General features: G+C 51.3%; 1 protein-coding gene across 2 annotated transcripts; it reads right to left on the bottom strand.

The window, feature by feature from the left end:
- Window positions 1-934: 934 nt before the first annotated feature.
- On the bottom strand, window positions 935-10,108 carry GPR148 (G protein-coupled receptor 148). Of its 2 annotated transcripts, XM_036996146.2 has the most exons (3): window positions 8,528-10,108; window positions 6,962-7,046; window positions 935-5,525 (listed from the first exon to the last, which is right to left on the bottom strand). In XM_036996146.2, the coding sequence occupies exon 3, from the start codon at window positions 5,389-5,391 to the stop codon at window positions 4,321-4,323; it is 1,071 nt and encodes a 356-aa protein (XP_036852041.2). In that variant the 5' UTR covers window positions 5,392-5,525; window positions 6,962-7,046; window positions 8,528-10,108; the 3' UTR covers window positions 935-4,320. The 2 variants fall into 2 exon arrangements, with proteins under 2 accessions (XP_036852041.2, XP_036852040.2); XM_036996145.2 differs by lacking the exon at window positions 6,962-7,046.
- Window positions 10,109-11,041: the final 933 nt, after the last annotated feature.

Raw genomic sequence — 11,041 nt, 5'->3', positions numbered from 1 at the left:
TCTACTGGGGATAAAATGCTGTCAAACAGCAGCACCCGCGACAGATAAATCATTCATGAAAGGAAGGGTCAATCAATGAAGAAAACTCCCTTGTTGTCCTATTTTAAGAAATTGCTACAACCCACCCTCTCCATCACTGTGATCAGTCAGCAGCCATCAACACCAGGGGAGGACCATCCACCAGCAAAAAGATTACGACTTGCTGAAGCTCGGGTGATGGTGACCATTTTTTAGCAATAAAATATTTTTTTAGTAAGGTATGTACATTGCATTTTGGATATAATGCTATTGCACATTTAATAGACTGTAGTACAGTGTAAACATAATTTTGATATGCACTGGGAAACCAAAACATTTGTTCGACTTTCTTTATTGTGATATTTTACTTCACTGCGGTGGCCTGGGGTGGAACCCCCTGTATCTCTGAGGTCTGCCTGTATTCCGTTGTATGAATATTCCATAAGGAATTTACTTTTCTCTGATTGCTGATCATTTGTATTGTCTGCCACGTTTAGCCACTAGTAACAGTGCTGCTATGAACATGGAGTGTCTAAACAAATGTTTCTCTAGGGACTGTATCTTGAGATGCAATTGTTCCATCATAGAGGAAGGGCATCTTCAACCTTGCTGTTTCCCAAGGCGGTTGCAGGTTGCTGCAGTGACCCTGACATTTTCTCCACTCTATCCTTGTCCCTTGCAATGTGTTTGCAGTTCCTCCCCTGAACAGGTAGAGTCTATTGTTTCATCCCTGGAATGTGGGTGTGCTGTTCTTTATCTAGTAGAATGCAGTGGAAGTGATGGTGTGCCAGTTCCGAGCCTCTGAGCTCATCTGTGCGCTCAGAAACTTCCACCGCCATGTGAACTGCCCAGGTTAATCTGTGGGTAGATGGGACACTGTAGGGAACAGAGAAGAGCCATCCAAACCAAGCCCCATTCTATTAGCTTCTTATTGCTGCCTTAAGAGAATACCAAAAACTCAGTGGGTAAAGACGATAGAAATTTATTATCTTACAGTTCTGAAGTTCAGAAGTCAAAAATGGGTCCCTTCTGGAGGCCCCTGGGGAAAAATCCATTCCTAGCCTTTTCCACCGTCCCGAGGTGCCCACATTCCTTGGCCCAGAGCCCCTCAATCTTCCAAGCCAGCAGTGCAGCAGCTTCCCATCTCGCCCTCTCTGACCTGTGCTCTGTCATCTCACCTTCTCTCTCTCTCTCCTGCCGTCTTACTTCCTTTTAGGAACCGTTGTGATTGCATTGGGCCCAGCCAGACAATCAGGTCAACCCTCCATTTTCAGGATCTCTGACCTAATAATCTCTGTAAAATCCCTCTGAGACTCAGCCTATCTGATACAAACCTGCTATTCTTTTTTAAGTTTCTTACTTTGAATCCTTTTATTAATTTTGAGCCTATTTTCCTTTTTGATAGAGCATATGTGATTACATTTCCTCTAAATTCCACCGACATGCCAAAAATTTTGATATGCAATGTTTCTATTATCACTCAGTTCTAAACATTTAAAATTTTCCATTATTAATTAATTGGTCTTTGGTCTATGAGTTGTGTGGTTTTGAAATTTCGAAGCATGTTTTATTTAATTATTTTATTATTTATTTCTAACTTAATTGCACTGAAATTAATAATGTGCTCTGCATAGGAATCAATTCTTTTAAAGTTACCTAGACTTGCTTTGCAGGGTAGCATGCGATTAATTTTCTTAATAATCCCCGGCATACTTAAATATACTATATATCCTCCAATTGTTGAATGCCATATTCGAAATTTGTCCATCAGCTCATGCTTGTCAATTGTGTTGTTTAAAATTCTATATCCTTATTTACTATGTCTGCTTGACCTTTCAGAGAGAAAGGTCTTAAAATTTTTCTCTGTGAGGATTGATTTAATTTTTCACAATTTTGTCAACTTTTGCCATATAAATTTCCAGCTTCTGTTATCATGTGTTAGTTTTCTATTCTTCTGATAAACTGGGCCTTATTATGTAGTGACCCTCTTTTTTGCTTTAAAGTCTACTTTCTCTCTCCTATTAGCTTACATTCAGTGAGTATTTGCTTTCTGTATCTTTTTACTTCCAACCATTCTCTGTTTAGGGTTATCTATAATAAATGACATGTGTTTGATTTAAAAGAAAACTGACAGTATTTGTCTTCCTATTATCCAATTTTAGTATATTTTAATTTATTGTTTTATTACATCTAAATTTTCTGTTTGGATTCTATCATATTATTTTATGTTTTTTGTCCTGAGTTTTCTATATACTTTTTCTTTTCTTGTCTTATTTGGGGTGATTTTGTTTTTTCTCTTTTCATTTGTTTCTAATGAAATATTCAGAAACTTATCCTCTTTTTATCTGATTTTTTAGCAATTACCTCTGTCAAACATTTAACATGTTCACTTAACAAAGTCTTAGTTTAATATTTCTACCCTCCTTCTAAAGACCTCTAGAACTTTAGAATGATTCAAGTGCATTTATGCTCCCCCCAGCTCATATGCTATTTTTGTACTGTACTTTCTTCTTTTTTTTTTTTAGGCCCCCAAATTAGAAACTTTTATTGCTCTTATGTAGTCAACCAGACCATGATTGTTCATATTTATACACATATTTTTTCATGTTTATTTCTCACCATTTCTTCATGCATCACAAATCTTAAATCTGGAATAATTTTTCTTCTTCTAGAAATACATCCGTTAAAATGTCTTTAATGTGCATTTGTAGGAATATTGTTTTTGGGTTTTGGGTTCTATGATGGTCTTTATTTTGCTCTCTGGAAAGACTATTGTCCTGCATATAGAATTTCAATAGTTATTTTCTTACGTTACATTGACAATATTATTTCAGCTCCTGTAGGGTTTCACTGCTTTTTTTTTTTTTAGAAGTCAGCTGTCAGTCTAAATGCTGTTCTTTTATCTCTGCCTGCTTTAAATGTCTTGTTTTTATATTTGATCTCCTACAGTTTCACAAGATGTGTTTCAGGTCAATTATTTGTCATTTATCTTATTTGTAACTGGCTGGAGTTTTTGGACTTGAGGTTTGATGTCTTTCAGCAGTTCTGAAAAATTATCAGCTGTTGTCATTTCAAATAGTCCTTCCGCATTTTCTCTATTATAGTCCCAAATTAGATGTAAGTTCGTCTTTTCTATTCTGCCTCAGTGTCTCTTACTCTCTCTTTTATATTGTTCACATTGAATTCAAATAATGTATTTGAACCTATCTTCCAGTTTGCAGAATCTCTCTCCAGTTGTGTCCATTTAAGTATATGATTTAACCCATTGTGAACAGTACCCATGTTTTGAAATACTGATGATTATATTTCTTTATTTCTAGAAGTTCTATGTAATTCTTTTCCCTATCTGCTTGGTTATTTTTAAAATGTGTTGTTTTTTACCCATATTTTCATGTGTTAAAATGTATGGAACATTTTCTATTACCCAAGTGTCTGATAATTCAAGGAGCTGCAGTCCAGTGTGGCCGTCTTGTTTCTCTCACTCTCAGTCACGGCGCCTTAATCACCTGTGTGGTTTTGTGGGTTTTGACTAAGTACAACTCCTTTTCTCTGGGATTCTTTTACTGTCGAAATTCTTTGAGATCTGAGTTTACAGCTCACATGCTCCAGAAGAGTCACACCCACCACACCACCACAGACTGAAGATTTTGGCCACTGAGATAATTTGAAACCTAGTTATAGTCCCTGTCCAACAGGTGGCTTCAACTCAAAAATTCTCAAGGAATTTTCTTCCTCTTCTGAAGGAACCCGAGTCAGGGCAGGTGGTCCCCTTGCTCTTAACTGTTAATTGTCCTTGTCCTGAGACCTTAATCTGCAGGGTGCCAGCTTTATAGATGCCTCCATGACACTCCTCACTAGAGGTGGATCCCAGGTTTGCTGTCCTCCCTCCCATATCCTGAGGTGCTGCCCTAGTGGAGTTTCATGGTTCCCTGATTCAGACATCTTTGGCTGACTTCACATACTCCAGCTGTCAGGAATGCTTTGGCTTCAGTGTGTTTGTCCACACTGTTTGTCCATGGTGTTGGTCAGTGGCTGCGGAGGGTGTGGGGGAAACCCCTGGACGGGCACAGGCGAGACCTCATCCCAACTTTGACTGGAATGCTGCTGAGTCACCTGTACGCACTTCCATTTTCGAGTAGTTTCGGTGTCACTAGAAGAGAGCTTTCTCTTTGTTAAAGGGGTTGACAGGCTGAACACCATCAACTGAGGTCATCTTAAAGGTCCTGTCCCACGATGATGTGTCACAGTTTGAGGAGATGGCCATAGGTGGATGCGGATGCATCCAACATAAAATTTTTAACTTCATCCTGCCAGACTGTGAAGTCTGTTCTGAGAAATAGCAAAGATGTCACTGTGCCTCCTGGAAGAGAAGTGGCCCCGGACCATCCCCAGAAGCTGCCGGTAGCGGAGTGTGTACAGGTAGGGGAGCATCGCACGGGGAAGCATGGTGAGTACCTCACTGTTGGCTGCCATGAGCCACATGTGTGTCCTGGCACTGATGTGGTGGTACTTGGTCAGCACAATGTCCAGGGAAAACACCACCACTGGGCTGACATACAGGGCGATTAGTACTGTGTGGATAAGCAGGGTGCCCCTGGCCCGGGAGTAGCCCTGCGCCCAGGTACCTGAAGTCCTAGCTTCTGCGTAGATCCTCCAAAAGCAGTAGGTGATGAGAGCTGTGCATACAAAGAGAACACACAAGATGCAGGTGTGGGTGGCAGTGAGCAGGGGGGCGCCGCCAGGCTCCATGGCCAGGCTCAGCCTCAGCATGCATGGGGGCTCCTGCTCCTCCAGCCTGGCATCCTGCCGCTTGCTGAGCCACAGGAAAAATGTGGGGAAGAAGGAGGCCACCAGCCAGATGAGGGCCACTGCCTTCCGCGAGGCCTCACAGGACATGAAGGAGGGGTAGCGCAGAGGACAGGCCACTGCCAGGTAGGTGTGCAGCACAGTGGCCACAAAGGACAGGATGGTGCTGTTGTAGGCAACAAAGATGGCATCTGAGAGGATGCCACAGGCGATGCGGCCCAGGGCCCAGCTGCCCAGGTTGCTGGAGGAGATAATCAAGTGGAAGACCAGGTAGGCCAGATCCGAGAACAAGATGTTCGCCAGCAGCAGGTAGTGGGGCTCCCGCCGCAGCCTCTGGCTCCGTAGGATGGTCACCAGCAGCAGGGGGCTCAGAGCCAGTGTGGCTGCAGCCAGGAAGCCGAAGGGAAGGAAAAGCCAGCGCAGCTCAGAGATGGGCAGCCTGAGGTCTCCAGGATGCAGGGAGGTGTTGCTGGCTGCCTGGGGCAGGCAGGGGGGCTGGCTGATGAGCCGGTCGGAGGCTGGCCAGGCTGTGGTGCCCTGGGGGCAAGGTGCCAGCTGAGCCTCCATGCCCCTTGGCAGGAGTGGCAGGCTGTGGTACAGGCAATTGCTTTGGTACTTGCTCAGGGTGCAGCACTCCCCTGCAGGCGTCCTTACTAGCACTGCGTGCAGAGATGCCGGGCTCGGGCAAGCCTTGGGAATGACTGTGCGACAAAAATAAAACAGCAGTGCAAGATTCTGCTCACACATAGCTCCCTGCGCTCATGAAGGTTCTCTGCGGCCTGGCTGGCTGTGTGTATGTGTGTGGGGGTATACCTAAACAGATCTGCCCGTTGCCGTGATTCATTGAGAGCTCTCCCCTATCTCAGTGTCCCCCAAACCTGTGTGGTCGGCTAGCAGGGAGTATACAGCTGGGTGAATATTCACACACTGATGGAACTCAGGGGCTGAAGCTGGGCTGTCCTGCCAGAAGGGAAGGAGCAACTGTCTGGGAGCTAGGACTGCCACACTGTGGACATGGGGCTGCACGTGACAGGGGCTCAGGAGATGGGCCAGGCTGGATGGGCCTGGGTCTGCTCACTCACAGCATTCCTCAGAGAGCCCTGCGGTGTAGCCCTCAGGTGAGGGGTGCCCTGTGTGTATGTGTGTGTGTGTATGTGTGTGTGTGTGCATGTGCGTGTGTGCGCACGTGCTGCACACCCCTGTGCACAGGACTCCACCTGAACAGCACCCAGCCACCCTGTGTGGTGGCACATTCCTTGCTGAGGTCTGGCAGACAAAGGCCACATAGAAGCTGGGGGAGAAGCAGAAAGTGGGGAGACAAGAGCATGGGGGGGCTCGTGGGTAGCTGGGACACCTCGGGATGCCCAGGGATGTGGACAGTTGTGTGCACTGAGCCAGGCCCATGGTAGGGAGATGGTGAGGGCAGCTCTGGTGAGCAAGCTTCTGGTTTTGAGGTCCTGAGAAGTTGTGCTCACCTCCCTACATTTCTTTCCTCATCTGGGCGACATGCATGTCACCCATGCAGACCTCATGGAAATGTCACAAAAAGCCTGAGTTCATGTGCTCGGTGTAGTGTGCACCGGTATGAGCTGTCCCTTTGCCCCCACCACTCTCAGCCGCTCCCTTCCGCACCTGTCCTCCCCACTGCACAGCCCCCCTCGGCCTCACCTCAGGAGCTGCCCTAGCTGCTCTGGCCCCCTGGGCCCCCTGATCCCGGCTGCCCGCACCACCCCTCCTCCCCTCTCCGTGCACCCTGCTCCAGCCTTCACTGCATGTTAGTGGGCGGCGGGGATGGGGGCAGGGACGCTGCCGTGAGGCTGGTGCCTCCCTGAGCACAAACAGAGTGTCTTAGGATCAGAGGCAGGCAGGAATCTCACACACGGAGCCATGAGAGGCCCGGCCTCATGTCAGGAATACCCACTGGCCCAGAGCCAGCAGGCACGTACTGGAGCCCTGCCCCATCCCCCAGCCAGTGGGGGACGGGGGTGCTGCCTGCTGCCCCCCTTCCTGTGCCCGGGGGTGTCACACCGCCTGCAGGGGATGCTGCCTCCGCCTCCTGCCACTAACTGTGGTTTCAGCTGACTACTTTGCCAGCCTCTGCGGCTACCCCTGGGGCCCGTGAGGATGGTGTCCTGACCTGGAGGCCTGCAGCAGGCTACGCAGGTGCCCGGCAGCCTCTTTCCTCAGTGTGCCCCACAGACAGCCGTGTCGCCTGCATGCACCTGGGGTACAGGGGAAGTGGTGAGACACAGAGAGGCTCAGCCCCGGGGCTGCTGCCCTGGCAGAGCCAGGACAGCCAGCGGCAACCCAGGCAGCTGGGCCCCAGACTCCTTCTTCCCACCTGGGAGGCCCTTTCTGGGGCATGAGTGGCCTTCCTCCCTCAGAGCTGGCCGCAGGCCCGCCCCCAAGGAGCCCCCTCACCTACCCCAGCAGGGGCCACATCCCCCACCATGGGCTGTCACAAGGTCTCCTTGAGGGAGGAACCTCAGGGCCTGCGTCCTGATGACAGGATATGGTGAGGACGCTAAGGGCTGTCCTGGACAGCGTGCCCCCTGCTCCGGAGAAACCCCAGTGCCACAGAGCTGACCCCACGGCCTTGCCCCCCTGTGCCAAGGCCTATGTCCCCCAGATGTCCCCTCCCACTTCCACTGACCCAGGCCCCAAGGGGGAACCTCGCCACGCCTGCACATGTACCCTAAGGGTCAGGCTGCAGCAAGAGGATCTGTGCCCTCAGCCCAGCAGGACGCCCCTCCCAGCCCCTGGGGCTGGGGCTGGCCCTCCGCAGGTGCTTGTCCTGGAGCGGACCCCTGGGAAGGGGAAGCCTGCTAAATGACAAGCCTCCAGTAAGAGGTGGCTGGGAGCTCAGCCCTCGGACGGTAACAGGTGACAGCTCCAGGGAGACGGGAAGGGAGTCGCTCCGTGAGGAACGAGCACATAGGGGGACTGAAGCACCTGCCTCGCTGCCGAGAAGCATTTATGACTTGCAGAGTACATGAAGCAGCCTCCTCACGCTGCTCTGGCTCACCTGCCGGGCGCCCCCACCCAGGTTGCCCTTCCTGGGGAAGCGCAGACTAGAGCAGACATGGGTCTCCGGGATCTGCCTTACTGGCCACTGTGGGGATGACCCAGTACTGCCTCTTCCTGGCTAGTGACCCCGTAGCCTTGAACTGCCCTGTCCCCTCTCTCCCCGGCAGTCGTCACAGGCCAGAACAGCCTGCATGCCACGACACAGGCCATCACTGGAAATAACATCCTCACCGCTTGGGGCATTTCCAAAGCCTCGGGATGCTGGGGCTGTTCCTGTCCGAGGCGTAGCCAGGAGGCGCCCGCCAGGGGCTCGAGGTAAGTTGGAAACTGTGGCAGGGCTCCACATGCAAACATGCTCAGACCTCCACACAGACAGGGCCCCCGCGGCCTGCCCCGAGGGACAGGTGAACGGACGGAGGCTGCATGTATCTTCATGGGGAGGCGGGGTGGCATCTAGTGCATGCACGCACTGGACACGTGATCTCACAGGAACACCATGCTGTCCGGGAGTCAGCAGGGCTAGTTCCAGGTGGGAAACGGAGGCCCCTGGAGGTTGAATGCTTGCTACGGTCACACTGGGGGGAGCCCAGAAAGAGTAAGAAGCTATCCTTCCCGAGACATGCAGAGTCCCCACTGCTGAGCCCCCAGGGTTGGCAGTGGGGCAGGAGTTACTCACTGTGGCATCAGTGTAGCACAGGGACTTCCCAGTGTGGCAGCGGGCAGGGGCAGAGGCAGCCCTGAAGCCTCCCAGCAGAGCCCCCACCTTGCACGGCTACTCCACAGGCAGCTGGCAGCCAGGACTGCCAGGTTGGACGGGTGACCTGGACGGGGGCTCTCGGTCCCATGGCAGTAACACAGTGTCTCTCAGCAACTGGCCGGATCACCTGAACAGGCTGCAGAACTGCGGCCGTGGAGGTGTCTCCACCCACAGGGCTCATGGTCACATGTCTGCATGCCTGTGAGTTGCCGAGCCACAGAGGGAACCGCGGCAGCCGCTGCCAGGTGCCAGGCAGCTTCTCTGCCTCCTCTCTTCAGGAGTCCTGCTGACGAAGAGGCGGCTGGGGCACAGCTGAGCTGTGTGTGTTTTCTCAAGATCACCCAGCAAATAAGTAGCAGAGAGGAGGCCGGACTCACCCCCAGCAATCTGTTCTGTCCACCTCACTGCGTCAGTTTCCCGGATGGTCCTGCCTCAGCCTCCTGGCCCTGGACTCTTCATCACCAGCATCTCGGTGAACACATCCTTGTCATCGCCTTGATCACCACCAGTCACCCCCACAGACGCCATCCTCTCAATGTCACCCCCGCCACCACCATCCTCACCGTCACTGCAGTGCCATCATTTCTTCAGCACATTGCTTCTATATTAGATGAAACTCTCCACCGGCTCTCACTGGCCTGAAGATAAAAACCAGGGTCTTTGTCTAACACGTGAGACCAACTGCAGTCGGGACTCTGCTCACCTGCCTCCTCCGTCTCTGTGCCCCAGCCCACTGGCTTCCTCCTTGCTCCCCGAGGGATGTGTGACCCTTGCCCCCTAGGAACACTGATACCCCCTTTGCATACCAGCCAGATGTCAGTTCAAAAGACTTTTCTGGCAAGTGTTCCTGACTCTTAGAATGGATCAGAGCTCTCTGCCTTATACTCACATACTGCCCTTTATTTCTTTTATGCCATTTGCCACAATTTGTCTCGGTGTTTCCTTGTGTGGGTGGTGTCTAACTCTGCCATCAGATCAGCCCCATGGAGGCAAGAGCCGAGTCTGGCCTGCCCATGGCACACCCTTCATGCCTGTCAGCAGAGGGGCTGTGCAAGGCAGATTGATGATTACATGGCTCATCCTTGGGCCAGTGGGTCTAGACAAGGGGAAAGATGGGGAGGAAATTCCAGCTGAGAGATTCCATTTGAGCAGGGCTGGGGATAAGGGCCCTGGCACAACATATGGGCCCCCATTGTGGTGGTAGAAGGGATGGGGAGACAACTGCGCAGAGACAGACGAAACATCATTGGCAAGGACAGAGCTGACATGTGGCCGGCGGGGCCGGGAGGTGGCAGAGGTCACCCCATGCAGAAAAGGAATGCTCCTCCAGAGACAGGTCCCAAACTGCTCTTCCCGTCAGTAGACACGGAGATCTTCAAGGACTGTCCCTGCGATCCCAGGCGTCACAAACATACCGACATCTTCAGCATTAGCAGATTTCAATCCATATCAAGGAATATTGAAATGTTGTCCGCATCGCCTGGCTACACTCAGACTTTTTAGTAATTGAAAAATATATATTGATGAAATATAAACTAAAATTTGGAAGGCTCCATGGCCCCTTACTATGCGTCTCCTGTGTTCAGTGTGGGCCTGACTCTACCACACTGAGCCCCGCACTCCGGGCTGGGGCTGTTGTCCCCATTCAGATGGCAGTTGCTCCCCGGTGCACATGCCCAACAAGTCCCGGGCTGAACGCCGGAACGGACGATGGCACCTGGAGCCTGGCTGGGTCCATAGGTTGGCCCAGCGGGTTAGTCCTCTTGGCCCACAAGTGACCCAAGCACTTCCTGCCCCTCAGAGCCACCTGCCTCGCCTCCCAGCAGGCACACAAGCACACAGGGCTGCCGACTCCACAGGACAGTGAGGAACCTGTCCTTCCTTCACTCACTGGTGTAGCAGGTACTGGATTTTACTGGATTGCAGCACATAGGTGACCCCTTGAAAAGTCTCTCTAATCTGTGCCTGGAGCCCTCCTCTGACCACTGTGCCCATCCCCTCCTGGAGCCCCCGAAAGGCTTCACAAAGCCTGGAAAGCCGTCCCGGCTCCTGTCCCAGCCCGAGGAGCCCTCAGCTGCTCCTCTCTGCACGTCAGCGGCCTGGCGCCCTGTCCTGGGCACTGGCTCTGGCCCAGCATGGAGTCCTGTGGCTCTGGCAGAGTGCACCCACAGCTGGGCCTCAGTTCATTCCTGTGCCCGCTGCGCACATGCCTGCCCTCTCCTGCGGGGCCCTGGCCTCTCTGGCACAACGCCCTGCGGCTCCCTTTATCACCCAGCTCACACTCAGAATTTAGTTGCTCATTTATTTAACTTTAAAGACTACGATGCAACATTTTGTTCTTTCACTGTCACTGTGAACTATTTTAAATACATTGAAAATTGCAGAAAGGAATCACCCAATGCACATGGACCCAATATCCTGAATTAGCAAATG

This window comes from Manis javanica, chromosome 7, assembly GCF_040802235.1.
Source record: "Manis javanica isolate MJ-LG chromosome 7, MJ_LKY, whole genome shotgun sequence".
In the NCBI taxonomy this organism is placed as follows: domain Eukaryota; kingdom Metazoa; phylum Chordata; class Mammalia; order Pholidota; family Manidae; genus Manis; species Manis javanica.
The sequence above is the reverse complement of the archived record's forward strand: the minus strand, read 5'-3'. Positions and strand labels throughout refer to the sequence as shown.

Bases quoted from the DNA above. Each gene is read 5' to 3' on its own strand.
- GPR148 (XM_036996146.2), bottom strand. From the start codon at position 5,391: ATGGAGGCTCAGCTGGCACCTTGCCCCCAGGGCACCACAGCCTGGCCA.